General features: G+C 35.8%; 1 protein-coding gene across 4 annotated transcripts in view; it reads right to left on the bottom strand.

The window, feature by feature from the left end:
• Positions 1–15,985, bottom strand: part of SLC22A15 (solute carrier family 22 member 15) — a 90,810-nt gene that overhangs the window by 15,877 nt on the left and 58,948 nt on the right. For all 4 annotated transcript variants that reach the window (XR_012481393.1, XR_012481394.1, XM_074263163.1 and 1 more), the window contains exons 6-8: positions 12,395–12,610; positions 9,727–9,867; positions 3,776–3,861 (exon numbers count right to left, since the gene is read on the bottom strand). Coding sequence is in view for 2 of the 4 variants with exons in the window: in XM_074263163.1 (XP_074119264.1) it covers positions 3,776–3,861; positions 9,727–9,867; positions 12,395–12,610 (443 nt within the window). In the remaining 2 variants the exon portion in view is untranslated. The remainder of the gene's footprint in view (positions 1–3,775; positions 3,862–9,726; positions 9,868–12,394; positions 12,611–15,985) is intronic.

Here is a 15,985-nt window from a genome sequence, read left to right as displayed (position 1 = left end):
AATGGCTCATGTTTTTTGGCCTCTGTTCTCAAAGGTATTTGGGCTTAAAACTGGTTTTTCCTTAAGCTAAAAAGAGAATAGATCAACTTCATCCATTATTTCTAAAAACTTTAAGTCAGTACAATGATTTGGGGCAGCAGAGTAGCCCAGATAGGTGTGTTCCTTACTGGGTTCTGGAAATGATCTTTGGAAACGATGTGCTATGAAGTCTTCCAGACAACATCAGGAAGGAGGAATTGTACATCTTTGGCAACATGTGGACTCTTAAGCAAAATCCTTATTAAAAATAGCATCAAAATATCTCCAATAGGACCCACATCATAATAGCTAAATAGAGAAAAGGTCTGTTACATGTGACATTTGGGACCAGTAAGCTGAAATCAGCAGCAGCCTACTAGAATTATGATCACAAAGATTTACAGCAGGGAAGGACCTCAGAGACCATCAAAACCATCCCCTTCATTTTGCAGAAGGAGGGCAATCTGCTGGCATTCTTGAATGAATATTATCTTGTGCGACTTTCTCCCTGCCATCTACATTCACAATCTGGGCTTGGTGGTAACACAATATAGGGGCTAGGAGTATTTTGTACTTTCCCCCGCGGCTTGCTTCTTTTAATTTCTCAGCTTCATTTTTCACCTGTAAATGAAGTCCTTGATGTTAGCAGCTCTCTCTAGACATGTAACTTGTGGCTCTAAAATTGTGACCTAGAACTTCGTATTTTCAGAACTTCTCTTTGGGAGCTGTTAACAGAGTTCACTTTACAAAGCAAGCACTAAAATAAAGTTCACTGCTTTTTACCAGAACCACTTGACTCAAGTTGATTCTTTACCTTACTTCTTAGACTTGACGTCAAATAGTTTCTGATCATATACACATATAAAATCCACTCTCAAAGCATGATGGTTTGTTACCAGTGAGAATATTCAAAAGAAAATCATGCTGAAGGTCTGAAGGCAATTCGCAAAATGAGCTATAATCACTGCATTAAGTGTTTAAGCTCTTAGAGAAATTACTTTGAAGGTGGCAAAGTCTGGATGTCTAGCAAGCATTACAATGTTAATTCTATAGTTGTCCTTCACATAGTATGGCAGGTATGAGGTTTCTGTTTCTGAAGTGACCAGAAAGAGTCAGGACCCAGAAAGGCAGATGGGTAGGGAAAGGTCTGGCATGACAATAAAGCTATTTTTATTTTTTTTTTTTTTTGTTGTTGTTGTTGTTGTTGTTTTGAGGAACCATTTTATGTTTTTTTTTAAGTGGTAGTGGAATTTGGAAAAGCAAGTTCTTAATGGTAAGACTGGATAAAAATCAGGTGAAACTCATTACAAAGGCAAGATTCACACATTTTTCAACAAGGGAAGGCAAAAGTGAGTATTTTACAGTGGCTCAAATCTTCTGTGGCTTTAGATGAAAGAGTTAAGAGGGAAAGATGGAGGGGGAAAAAAAGGCAGAAAATCCTTAGGAGTGGGAATATTAGAACCAAATTGGTTTATTACCCAAGAAAGGATAATGGACAGTGTGAAATGAATTACCTTATTGGATCTGTCACCATTAGGAAGTAGCCAGAGAGGAAGTAGACTTAAAAAAAAAAAGGCTGACTAGAGATTTGATAGAACAGAATGTACTCTCTAAAAAAAATCTCTTATACACATATTAAGATCAGATATTATTCCTTAAAAGATGAGGTAATAAAGAACTTTGACAATCCTGATTGTTTATGAACTACGTCGTAAAACAGGGAGATGTATACTTGCCAAAGGTAACTATCACTGTCGGATAAATCCAGTTCTGAGTGCACATGAGAGAAACATGGTAAGAGTTTCCTGTTTCAAAAGAAACCCTTCTGAAATAAATAGAAAATGATAAGTGAACGATTACAGGTCTAGATTTGGGGGCAGGAATTTGAATGAGTTTTTGCTCTTGCTTTTGGGGGCATAATATGGATGAGTTCAGAAAGGACCATTGTATAAAGGTCCAGGGGGTTAGAATCACAAAGATTTAATAAAGTAAACAGTAGCTAATAAGAGAGTAAGGGAACATAAATGAATAAGGAGGGAAAAGGGAGGCTTAAAATTATGGGGTTTGAATAGGAAGGTCCTAGGTTTAGAAGAATTTAAACAGGCAGCTGACAGGTTTAATAAATATTTATTGACTTGACTTAGATAGAATCAATCATATTGGGAGGGTTATATAAACATTTTCATTACATATTTAATTCAAAAACAACATAAGTGCCTGTTGTATGCTTGGTACTGGGGAACTGAGGTGAAATCTGGTTAAGGCATTCTGGTTTATTCTGCCTCTGTCTAGGAAAGTCTCCTTTTAATCAAAATTAATTTAAATCAATGATCATGGGCAGGATAAATGAGAATGATAGAAGGGCCATCTTCTAATAGTTTACCCTTTTTTCTACTAGTTCCTAGGCCCTGGGAGGAGAAACAAAAGCTCAAGGATATGAGAAATGCCTCTTTTACATCTACATTTTATAACTTAAAAATCTGCCAAAGAATTGGAAGTGTGAAAAGCACCTGAACAGCTGAATTCTAGAATAGACTTTGGGTCCTGTTATTTTTTTAAACTAAAATTTAAAAAAACGCAAATCATTTAATAATAACAAAACTATGACAAATCCCATCCAATGAGAAAATTATTCTGGAGATTTAAATTGGAAAGCCTTAGAATCACTATTATTTTGGTAAACAACCAATGAATAATTTCATGTTAGAAGCTGCAAAGACAGAATACGTGATCTCTGACCTCAAGTAGTTTTCAGTTAGGACTCAGACATCCCACCATACCTGGGTCAGTAGTTATTTCCCCCTGAAGGAATATATTTTCATCTTTCATTTTTTGTTTTGCGGCTAGGTGGCGCCATGGTGCACAGAAAAACTGGGTCCAGAATCAAGAAACCAGGAGTTCAAATAGTCTCATTTACCTTAGTTTTCTCATTTGTAAAATGGGAATAATAATAGCAACTATCTTCTAGAGTTGTTGTGAGGATAAAATGAGATGATGCTTGTTAAAAACACTTATATGCCCGGCATATAGTAAACACTACATAATTGTTACTTATTACTATTTTTATTTTTATTTCACCCATGAAAAAAGAACCAAGATTAGTACTGACATTTAAATAGTTTTTCCCATAGTGGCTACAGCTTTGTTCTAAATCAGATTCCTGGAATCCAACACGTGTCTGGTATCTAGAATAGTAGCAGAGGATTGGAAAGATTAATAAATTCAACCTCTTCATTTTTACAGCGAGCTCCAGACAGATTAAGTGACTTTACCAGGCTGACATAGCTGATGTTTAAGGTGGGCTCAGTCCAACACTCTCCTGTACCACAGATGCTTATTGATCGAGAGCTTGCCTGGGCCTTCTCATAGCCAAAACTATATACACTCAAGAGCTGGCTGCTTCAGATTAGGAGTATGATTCTATGGCCACAAAACAGAGATTTTCTCTGTGGGAAGTTAACGGTTACTTATCACGATCCAATTAGCAAATCTGGCCTCACTAGTATGATGTGCTAGCCACCCAGATGGTAGCTTAATAGCCTGAAAGAATTAATAATGCTCTGCTCAAAGTTCATTATTCACCCAAAGAACAGCTGTCTCACCGAGAAGGATCTGGTCTATTATATTGTACACAATTGCTAAAGAATACCCTGTCACAGAAATGAAGTGTGACATATGGTAGACTCTTCCAGGCTAAGATCCACCATTATCCAAATGCTAACCAAAAAACCTGGCGAGAAAAATAAAAACAATGCACCTTTTTTTTCAGGAAGAAACATGACAATAAGACAGGCCAGTCCTCCAAGGCACAGGAAAACTGCTAAGGTCCGCTTGCGACCAAACCTAAAGAAATCAAAATAAATGAGACATTCTTATTAATTATCTCCCAAATCCAACTGTTCCCCCCTCCCTTGGTTTCACTGCATGTGTACATATACACATACACATAATTATATATGCATATATCTACAATGCACAGAGATGTGCCTTTCTTATTCAATACGATGATAACTGACGATAACTTGGATTCAATATTAAAAAAAAAAAAAGTCAAGTCAAGGAACATTTGCTGGCTGACAAATGAAGTACAGGACATTAATGAGCCAGCAGAAGATGGATCTGGAACAAATGTTGTTTTGATATTGATTTTGGCAACAGGTATCACACTGCCAATACTGCTAAGATGGTCAATCACCAGTTTCCCATGAGTGCACCATTAAATTGGACAGCACAAAGTTTTCAGGACAAATCCTTAAACATGCAGCAAAAAAGCTATTACAGGATTAGTTTACTTAGCTGGTGGTGGGATCAACTGATTCTGCCCAAACAAAGGATGGTTTGTTGTTTGATAAACTTTGTCAGATAGTGTGGTGACACTACCCCAAGTGTTCTTAATTTGGGAGCCCCCTCAGGGGCTCCATGGATAAATTTCAGGTCACTGAACTTGAATGGAAAAAATATATACATATATGTGCATAAATATACATATATATTTCATTAACCTCATCTATAAAATTAACATTTTTTCAATCACTTAAAAAGTATGATCTGTGGAAGCATCTATAGGTGCCATCAGATTGCCAAAGGATTCCATTAGACCCATCAAAATGTTATGAACATTTTCATTAATTAGAAGTACTCCAAGGATATAACATGTTAAAATTGATAAAGAAATTAAAAACATTAACTTATATTGGATCACTTGTTGTCTAGGAGAGGGAGAAAAAATTGGAAAACAAGGTTTTGCGAGGATAAATGCTGAAAACTATCTTTGCATGTATTTTAAACATAAAAATCTATTGTTAAATTTTTTTTTAAAGAAATTAAAAACATGAGGGGACTTTCAATGAACCTTGTAAGCCATGGATTTTTCATCCCTAATATGGAGGTAATAATACCTGTGGGATTATTGTAAAGTCCAAATGAGATAATGTATGTAAAGAATTTTGTAAAACTATAAAACCCACAGTTATTATTATTATCATCATCATTATTACATAAAACATTTATCCTACATACAAGTTCTTCATATACAAGTGAAACAGTCCTAAGTTAGGAATTCATTTGACAATAAAGTAAACTCAGAAAAGATTCATGTAACTAACTTCCTTCAGTAAAAATTTAAATATTCTAATTTGCTTATCTTTTATTTCAACTTTCCCAGACATACAGAACTTAGAAGAAAAAAAGATCTTGCAGAGAGAACATATTTGCATTATTGCTCACACAGACACATTACTTGTAGAAATCCTCACTCAGAACCTATTGAGTTTTGCTTTCCTCTCAATTAAAAGGACCCAGTTATCTGCTGTCAAAGCCCATAATAAATATGAGCTGCAAAAAATAGAAGCAGACACTGTTTAAATTGTACACAATGGAAGAAAGCAAGACATGACAACTGACAGCAAAGAGAGATAACAAAAAAACCAGAGTCGTCCTCCACCTCCAATATTTGAACAGTGTGGGGTCATTTAGTAGAGGGGTAAGCAGGTGTACACATCTCAACAGTCCCTGAGGGCATCAGCCCAATACAATTAATGCTCCTAAAGCCATATTCTAGTCAGTCTTATGTTCAGGGGCAGTCAGTGTGTGCTCCATTTTAACAGAGATGTGTTTGTAATTTCATAAAAACAATCAAAACAAAACAAGTTTTGCCTCTTAAATGTGTTTGTAATTTCATAAAAACAATCAAAACAAAACAAGTTTTGCCTCTTAAAGGATAAAGCTTTGGTTGTGTGGAACATTTGCTTTCATTGGAAGGGCCTATTTTCTCAAAGATGTCAGATAAGTGAGGTATCAATGTGAGTTCTTAAATTAAGATTCACTGGGGAAATAAGAGCATATCACTACTAATCATCATTACTGGTAGTGGTTTTATGGCTAGTGTACAATGACTCTTGATTTGGGGGTAACATCAACTCAACAAACCAAAGAATAAGGCAGAGCAGGATTAGGTGAAGAAAGTATCTACTTGGATGAAATCACCCAAGAACAAAAAAGTACTGTCTAAAGAATTGAAAACAGCTCCATATTTTCCCTTTTAAATGCCTATTTATTGATATCTTTTGTTTTTATATAATGTGAATTTCCTCCCTGATTCCCTCACCCTCCCAGAGAGCCATCTCAAATAACAGCTTTGTAGTTCCTACAATTCTGCGGTCACTTCCATTCATATTTGCCCTCCCTACTCACGATCACTATAATTCATCTATGAACTCTCTTGTATTTACCTTTTCTTGTCTGTCTATCCACTTACAATGTCTCTATTCTACCTCTCAAGCCATGGGTACTTTCATTGACCTAGCTGTCTAAGCTTCTGAAAATATTAAACTACATTGCACATCCTCGAGATAAGTCTCATGTGGTAGCACAGGACTTCAAGTGAGAAAATTTGCTTTGTTATTCCAGCTCTGTCATAAACTATCTGTCTGTATAGTCTTGAAAAAACCACTGAGTTTCTCTGACCTTATTTCCTAAATTTGTGGGATATGAACATTGGATCAGAGCCTCTTTAAGCCCTAAATTCTACAATCCAAATTTGAGGTCTAGTACCTCAGGAGTAATAATATATTTTTTGAAGGCTTACAAAGCAGTATAAGTATTATTACATTTTACAGATAAGGCAAATGACACTCAAAGGGATATGGAGTGACTTTTTCAAGCTTTATATACTCATTCCCTTCAATTCACTTCATGATCCTGTTCCATAAGCTTACCTCAGTTTCTCAAACCCAACTCTTTATCCCCCATCTCAGTATCTGTAGGTTGTCCCCCATAACTGGAAAGCTTTGTTCCCTCATCTCTATTTGTTGACTTCCTTTGAGATTTGACTCAAATTTTTACTTCCTGCCAGAAACCTTTCTCAATCCTCTGCAGTTATACATGCTTTCCCCTTTCAGATTACTTGCACTCTATTCTGGATACACCTTATACATGGCTACTTCTTGACAAGTCTCCCTTATTGAGGATGAGTTAATTTTTGTCTTTCTTTGTATCCCCAATATTTAATTCCATTCCTGGTGCATATTGAGCACTTTAATAAATGCTTTTTAACTACCTGACTTGCCTCAGATCAAGTAATTAGTAAATTCTGAAAATAATTCTAAATATAATTCTTCTGAGTCCAAACCAGGTGATTCTAGGGTCCAAATGCATGTAGTACCAACTATGGACTGACCAAAGGTGACTGTGAGTGTCCAACCTTAAAAACCTGGCTCAAAGACCATTAATAAAGACAACAGGTAGTCCATCCTTCGGAGGTACCTTCCAGGGCCATCTAATAAATGGACTACAAACTCCATGAAGTTACAACTTATGTTTTATCTATGCTTGATATCTTCAAAGTAAAAATTCTGTACATAGTAGGTGTTTAGTAAACATTTGTTGAATTCAACTAAATTTCAGGATTCAATAGCTAGGGGATTTAAGAGCCCCATGGAAGCTCATCTCATGCCTCTCTGGGTAATGAGCCAATGTAACTCTACTCTTCTCAGTAATTCAAGTGAGGATTTTGTTGGTTTGTGAAGACTGTGGGAAGCAAGTATAAGAGGTGGGCTAAATGGTTTGTGGGTTGTTTTACTGTGCTGGGTACCTGGCCAACTGCCATTCCCCAGCTCATTAAAGCCCTGCCTAAAAAACAGACATCTGGCAGGGAGAGAATGAACAAATAATCCCACACTTGGAGCCAGCCCCGCTGAGACCCCATTCTGCTCTTCCTCTAATTCCTCTGTGTTTTCTGGACCTGACTCGGCACTTTGGGGGACCAATTTTTGTCTCTTCTCTCTAGTGCTTCTGTATCATGACTGTCTCCCCCACTATTACTTTAGACTAAACTCTTTTGACAAAACACCAGGGCTCAGAAGCTAACCAGGCCCCCATGTTCTGCCTACTTATTACTGCTACTGTTCAAGCTTGGTTAAGTACCTGATTTTTGAAGTGTTTTCTGGCCTGAAAGAACTGTGACTACACAGTATGCTTGCTAGTTCAGAGTCCATTCCATGGAAATGGTGGAGTGCAATGGAAAGAGCACTGGGCCCCAAGTCAGAAGAATGCAAAAAAAAAAAAATTGAAGGTTCAGTTCCACCAATTACTAGGTATGTGGCATTAGACAAGGCAGCTAGTGTTTCTGAAACTCAGCTCTCTCATCTGTAAAATGGAGATTAGATCATCTATCTCAAACTAGAAGGGGCCTTCATAGCCATCTAATCTAGTTCTTTCTTTTTTACACAAGAGGGATCAGATAAAACTTGCACTATCTACTGATGTGGCAGGTGACAGATAAAATGATTGAGGAAACACTCTTTCAAGCAATCAACTTATCAAACAATGTGTGCCTGCTATTAGAATTCTCGTGGCAAAAGTGCTTTGTAAGCCATAAAATGCCAGATGGAGGCTAATTCTTCTTATTATTAGACTTCTTCTTCTTCTTAGTTATTATTATTATTATTGGAAATAAGGTGTTCTACTTAATTTTTTTTTATTAACTATCTGAATTTGGTTTTATTTATCTTAGAAGTCAAATCCCTCTAAAAAATTTACATTTTATCTTAGAGGTCAAATCCCTCTAAAAAATTTACATTTTGGGGCTGCTTCTGATAAAGAGTTAAATGGCATCTCCCTTGGAGAGGGGGATGAGGGGAAAAGAAACATGACATGTAACCAAATATAGGACCATAAATTATTAGACTTGGTTTGAGCACAGGCTTTACAACTTACTGACTTTGCAACCACAGGCCATTTGCCAAACTTGATCTTGGATGGTCTTGCTTCCTATGTAAAATGGGAATAATAATATCTACACTTCCTGCTTGAAAGGATTGTAATGAGAAAAGTCTTTTAACTTTAAGTGACTTTTTAAGTGATACTTGTGTGAATTATGATGAAAGGTGTAATAAAAATTCAAATGAAACTGTGGCAAGTGGTGGCAACAATCTTTTTGAGATGAAAAATGTACCTTTTCTCCTCCTTTGCAGAGAAGGTAGACCATGGATGTGGAACGCTGAACTTTTTACTGGTACAGCTGATGTTTTGGTTATATTTGGTTAATTAATTCCCCTCTTTCTTATTAGGGGGTGGCTCAATGAATAGAGAAGAAAGCAGAGAAAGATTTAGAAATGAAGGTGATAGAAAAACAAAGAGCTGTCACTTAAAGAGAAATCTAGCTTTCTCAGGTCCTTTTTGGGAGTTAAAAAAGGTTTCTGATTCCTTTAATTTTGTGCCTTTTTATAAAGTTTTTAAAAATACTATTTTAGGGGCAGCTAGGTGGCACAGTGGATAGAGCACCGGCCCTGAAATCAAGAGGACCTGAGTTCAGATCTGGCTTCAGACGCTTAACACTTCCTAGCTGTGTGACCCTGGGCAAGTCACTTAACCCCAATTGCTTCAACAAAATAAAATAAAATATAAAAATAAAAATACTATTTTATAAAATTTAAAAATACTTCCAATTGTGGAATGCCAGGCCTATCTAGCAGAACTCTTCAGTCCATGTTTAACCAAAAGTCGTCAGATAATGACTTTTGTTACTAGGCTAGATATATGCAAGTAAAATCTTTGAACATATCAACAAAGGCAAAAACACTATCAAGAAATGAATTCAGACTTTCCCATTAAAGAGATTGAGGCTATTCTGTGAAACTGGCAAACACTGGGTAACACACATACAAATATACAACCAGGTGGACCGATCTCTGATTCTTTTATACTCACCATCTGTGGTTAATCAAATAGATACAGATAGGATAGGAGGGAATCTCTACTAGCCCCGACAGGGCCAGGTTGGCATAAATATTTCCACCCAGATCTCCTGCACTGAGGGTTAGGCCATAATAAACTAAGCTGCACACAAACCTGTAGAGAGGAAAAAATAAAGGAATGAGGAAAGGGGCAACTGGAGGAAAAAACACATACAAGCAGACATGTGATATCACATCAGCTTATCAATCAAATACATCCACACCTCAATCATGAATGAATTTGACCCTGAATATTAACTCTCCTCCCATATAAGTCAAACTACAGATAATTCCTATGGGAAATCATATTTGCTTAGGGTACAATTTTGAAGCAAAGTAGAGATGGAGAAAATATATTCTTTTGAATAAAGATAGATCTGATACCCCTGGGCGGATATTGCAGAGAAGATCTGAGCTCAATACAACAAGGGAAAATAGCTGTCTAAGCTGGCACAGGTCAAACACCCCCTTCTTAGAGGTTGTCAAGTTGAAGCTGGATGACTGACCATTTATGAAATAAATGCTATAGAGAAAATCCTTATTTCAAGGAAGGTTTGGACTAATGCATTATTTAGTTCTGTCTCTAGTCTCTGTGATTCTTCATTAAGCAATCAAGGAGAAAAGTCTTCCAGATATCAACAGTGTGACAAACCATTGCCAGTGAAACCCTAAATTTCTCCAGAGCTCTCAACACAGAAACACATTCACTTGTTTCTACCTTCTGTTCGATTCCATTTTCTTAAGTATGGGAACTGTGCATTTTAAGAAAATGTGTCTATGGAAATAATGTTGGCTCTGCTTCAGGAAATATATAGATCTGGAGAGTTGGGTCAAGATTATAACAGATTAATTTCAAAGTTGCATGGGAGCCAAGTTGAAAGTTCAATGGAATATAATCAAGGGAAACGGTAGAAATAAATGTGGTAGAAAAGATGTGGCAATTAAACCCCCAAGGTACCAGGGAGCAAGTTTTTTTTGAAGCTGTTGGTAGCCATAAATCTACATATAAAAACCAATTTAGTCATCACTGAATTCTAAATATAACTCGGAATCTTTCTGTAACCTTTAGTATTATTTTCTCAGGCTACTATAGACCTATTAAAAAGTCATCCTCTCTGCCTCTTGTTAGATTTGTGATAATGGGAAAGTCATTTAACCTCTAGGTCACAGTTTCTTAACTGTAAAATGAGGTAGTGAGTTTAGATGGCCTCTAAAGTGTCCTCTAAGTTTAAAGGTATGATCTCATTAGATTTTGCATGAGCAGATATGAAAAATTCAGGTTGAATTTTATATCCCACTGTCACATTTAAATGACACCTAGCCACCCAGAATACCTCGATAAGCTAAACTTCAAATAGGATTTTCTATTTTTGGAAAAATAAGTATACATGGAATAATCTCCCCTACTATTATAAAAGTAGGGGATTTTCAGGATATGAAATCTCATAACAGCAATGACATATTTTAAAATTTCCACCTCAGAGAAAAAAAATTTAGGGCACAGCTAACAGGGTGATACAGATTAAAGAATATTGAAGTTGGAAGACCCTATTTTGAATTTTACTTTTGACATTTAGGACGTGTGTGACCTCAAGAAATTAATTCCTGTAACCTCTCTACGCCACAATTTCCTCACCTTTAAATGAGGGGGCTAGATTGTTTCTGACATGCATCCCAATTTTCAATTCATTAAATTATATATTTTCATGATTCTTATATGCTACAGGATTTAGAATTACTGCTTTATTTCAAATTTTGTCTCTCCTATTTAACATTTATTTGACATGGGATCTTTACAGACCTCAATTTTTCATCTGTAAAATTAGCAGATGAATTAAATGGCCTCTAAAGTTGCTTCCACTCTAAAGTTATGACCCTGAATAAGTGGTTGTTTCCTCCTTCCCTCCTATCCCCAGAGTCCCTGATACAGGGGCTCTTTGGGCAATAAATGCTGTTGTAAAAAGGAAGCAGTTGTCACCTTTATTCTTAGTAGAGCATCTGGATTTGTTTCTTCTACTTGGCTATATTTGAGTGGCTATTTAATCCAATAATAGAACTTTATTAAAGATCTATGGTAATGTACAAAGCACTCTTTGGTGATTTTGACATATTATCTATTCTTCTATCTAGAATTACTCATAAAATGACATCCAGATAAAGTTACCATTCTCATTTCACTGTTGAACATGGAGGCCCCATGAAGCCATCCATGGCAACCCATTTGAGCCATAGCCAGTCCAGTCTAATAATCCAAGTGAGACAGTTAGAAATGGCATGTTTGTTTACTGTACCAGATGAAGCTTACTGAAGTTCAATAGAATAAAGGGAAGGGCGTTGCAAACCTTTATTTAACTGTGCCCTGAGTCACTACTAGCACAGGTGTATAAACACCATGCATGAGCTGTCTGCCTCCCAGTAATCTGAACATCAACTGTAGACAAAAAAATGCCAAAAGCAGAGGACAGAGCAACAGAAACTAAGGGACAAGACTTGTTTCTCATGCAAACGTTCCTGTGTTGATGAATGAGCTAAACATTTTCAGAAATAATGCAGACAGGACAGTTTTTCCAACAGACGTCTAGCAACTGGAGTTGTTGAGCGTCAACAGCTCTTTAAAGGCAATACCCCAAACATGCAAGTACCAGATGAACATCATGATCAGAGTGTGCCCCAAGAGGATCCTGTAGCGGAAGAGGTCCAGGAAACTGCCAGTCTCTTTGGAGATCCCCTCTGCTGGGGGCATCAGGGAAAAAGTGCACTTGAGCTTCCGGTTCCTCTTGGCAATGAGGTAGAGGGCATCTTCTGCTTCTTGAAGTCGGCCCTGGGAGTATAACCATCGGGGGGACTCAGGAATGAATCTGGAAGAGATTTTTGAGAGCTATGTGTATATATGTAATAATACAATATGTTATATTATATATTATATTACATTATAATATAATAAATATCTGTACAAGATCTTTTTAATTTAATGTAATCATTACATTAATTATATCTAACTTTGCTCTCTATCTCTTGTTTATTCATAAATTGTTTGCTTATCCATAAATTTCATAAGTAATATGTTCCATGTCCTAATTTCCATGTGATATCTCTCTTTACATCTAGGGCATGTATAATTTTTGACTTTTGGCAGTTTCTGCCACACTATTTTCTAATTTTGCTAACAATTTTTTAAACCAAATAATGAATTCTTATCCCCAAATCTTAGGTATTTATATTTGTCAAACACATAATTATTATGTTTATTTGCTGCTATGAATTATGTCTGTTCTGTTCCACTGATCTCTTTCCATTTCTTAGCCAGTACCAGATAGTTTGATAATCATTGCTTTATAATATAGTTTAAAATTCGATACTGTTAAACTACCTTCCTTTACATTTTTAACAAATTATTTCCTTTTCTATTCTTGACTTTTTTTTCTTCTATATAAATTTTTATTATTTTTCTTAATTCGGTAAAGTAACTTTTTGGTAGTTTAATTGGGATGGCATTGAACAAATAAATTAGTTTGATAAAATTGTCCTTTTATCATATTGGCCCTACCCACCCATGAACAATTAATATCTCCCCAATTATTTAAATCTTATTAAATTTATTTGTATAAAAGTTTTTAAAGTTTATTTATTTATATGAAAAGCCTTTTTACAAATAATTTTGTTTATATAGCACCCAGGTAAAAATACATTAACAATTTAAAATATGTAATAATTATATTGTATTAATACATGTTTAAATATACAAACTTGAGTTAGATTACCAATTAAAAATAAATAAATTAAAGATTATTATAGATTATTATATATAGATTATAGATAGATAGATAGATAGATAGATAGATAGATAGATAGATAGATTATAGATTATTATAGGCTCAGTCATCCTTTAATCCCTGGCCATCTTATTTTCAGCTGTCTCCCTCTTCCTTGTCCCTATTCCCCTGCCACTTTCCAGTTCTGGAACCATAATCAAATCATCACAAATATTGCTACTGGAAAGCAACCCTTACCAAGCCTCCCTGGCCACTTCCCCCTCTCCCATCTTGTGTTGTTTCTTTCATAAGAACATAAGCTCCCTAAATGTAGGGACTGTTTCTGTATCCCATAGCTTGGCAAAGAGCATGGCAATATAGTAAATGCATATTAAATGTTTTTTTTTTTTGTTTGTTTATTCATCAAACACCTACTATTTTCCAAGGACCATGTTAGATGGTAGGGATATAAAGACAGCAATGATGGTGGTGGAATGGTGGTAGTAGTGATGGTGGAATAAATCGAGTGCTGGGTTTGGAGTCAAGAAAACCTTAGTTCAAACTCCCAACTCACAGTTATTTACTGTGTGATAGTGTTAATTTCTCTGAGCCTTAGGTTTATCAACTGCAAAAATGATGGAGTTGAACTAGATTCCTAATCTCTTCCCGCCTAATCTATGAAGTTTTGAAACTGCCCTTCAAAGCTTACATTTCTCTAGGATATCCTATTGAATTAATTTATACTCACAGAGCCACCATGCAGTTCAAGCTCTCATTGTTTCTTATCTGGTCTACTGTAATAGCTTCCTTACTTACCTGAAGTCTCTTTATATTCCATTTTCCACCAAATCACCTAAGTGACTTTCCTAAAATGCATTCACTCCCCCATTCAATAAGCTATTGTGGCTCCTTATTATCTAAGAACAGTCAGAAAATTTTCTATTGGACCTTCAAACTGATCCCTTCCTGCTGTATTCTGCCTTATTCTTCCAGTTGGGCCAAAAAGGCCTTCTAGCTATTACTTATAGTTTCATTTCACCTTCCAGTTCTATATATAACCTTCACACTAGCCATTTCCCCATGCCTGGAATTCAACTCTCTTCAATTCTATCAATGATATACCTGATTTCCTTCAAGTTTCAGATGGAGCACCAACTTCTTTAAAAAGCCTTTTGTAAAGGCTTACATCGATGAAAGGAATAGTCTCTATCATGTTAAAAGTGTGACCTAGAGCCATCTGGGAGATGACTATGAACCACTACATAGAATTCCCAATCCCTCTATTTTTGTCTGCCTGCATTTTGGATTTCCTTCACAGGCTAATTGTACACTATTTCAAAGTCTGATTCTTTTTGAACAGCAAAACAACTGTATGGATATGTATACATATATTGTACTTAATTTATACTTTAATATATTTAACAAGAATTGGTTAACCTGCCATCTGGGGGGGGAGGAAGGAGTGGAAAAATTAGAACAAAAGGTTTGGCAATTGTCAATGTTGTAAAATTACCCATGTGTATATCTGGTAAATAAAAAACTATAATAAAAAAAAAAGCCTTTTGTAGTGCTTTGGATGCTAGTACCTTTCCTTTAAGTTGACCCTGAATCTACTTGGTATATACTTTCTTTATACACACATGTATATATACATACACATATATATTATTTGCATGTTGCTTCTTTTATTAGAATGCAAAGGACAAGTTTTTTTTTGTTGCTGTATCTCTGACATAAAACATGGTGTCTAAAACTGAATAAATGCTTGTTGATTGACCATCCCTCAGAGCTTCCTAGTTTGTGTTCCTAGACAAATTACTTCACCTATGTAGTCCTGTCTTCTCACTGGTAAAAATAAAGGTGTTAGAATCTATGACTTCAAAGGTCCATTTCAATTATATCGCACTGGCGATCTCATTAATTGTTCCATGAGTACTGTTTATTATAATTGCTGCTCAAGGCCAACCCGAAGAAAAAAGTCATGCTAAAAAAGACCCTTACAATTATATTGTCTTGTTTGTAGATGGAGTTACCTGTCTTTAAGTGGACCAACTATCCCTACCTAAACTGGGGCATTCCTTGAGACAAGGCTAATACTTGAACTGTCTATCTTGTCGAATTGTTTTGGAGAACCAAATGAGCCAGTATATTTATTCAAAGTGCTTTATAACTTTAAAATGAAAAGTTATTCAAGACTAATCAAAACAGCCATTCCTTCATGAAATAGTTATTTGCACTTCCCACAAAGCGATAAGTAAAACAATGAAATACGGAAAACATTTATGAAGAAATCTGAGTGAGACTATTTTGTTTGAGAGGATCAAATGAGTTTTCACTTGTGCCGTAGCATTTTTCACCTGTCAGGGACAACAGTTCTAATGGCTTGGAGGAAATAAATGATTGTTTTCTACATTGGTGAAAGGAATGGTCTCTAAATATTATCATGTTAAAAGTGTGACCTAGGGCCACGTCACCAAACCC

Source organism: Sminthopsis crassicaudata, chromosome 4, assembly GCF_048593235.1.
Source record: "Sminthopsis crassicaudata isolate SCR6 chromosome 4, ASM4859323v1, whole genome shotgun sequence".
NCBI classification, from domain to species: domain Eukaryota; kingdom Metazoa; phylum Chordata; class Mammalia; order Dasyuromorphia; family Dasyuridae; genus Sminthopsis; species Sminthopsis crassicaudata.
This window is presented reverse-complemented; position numbering and strand designations above follow the sequence as displayed.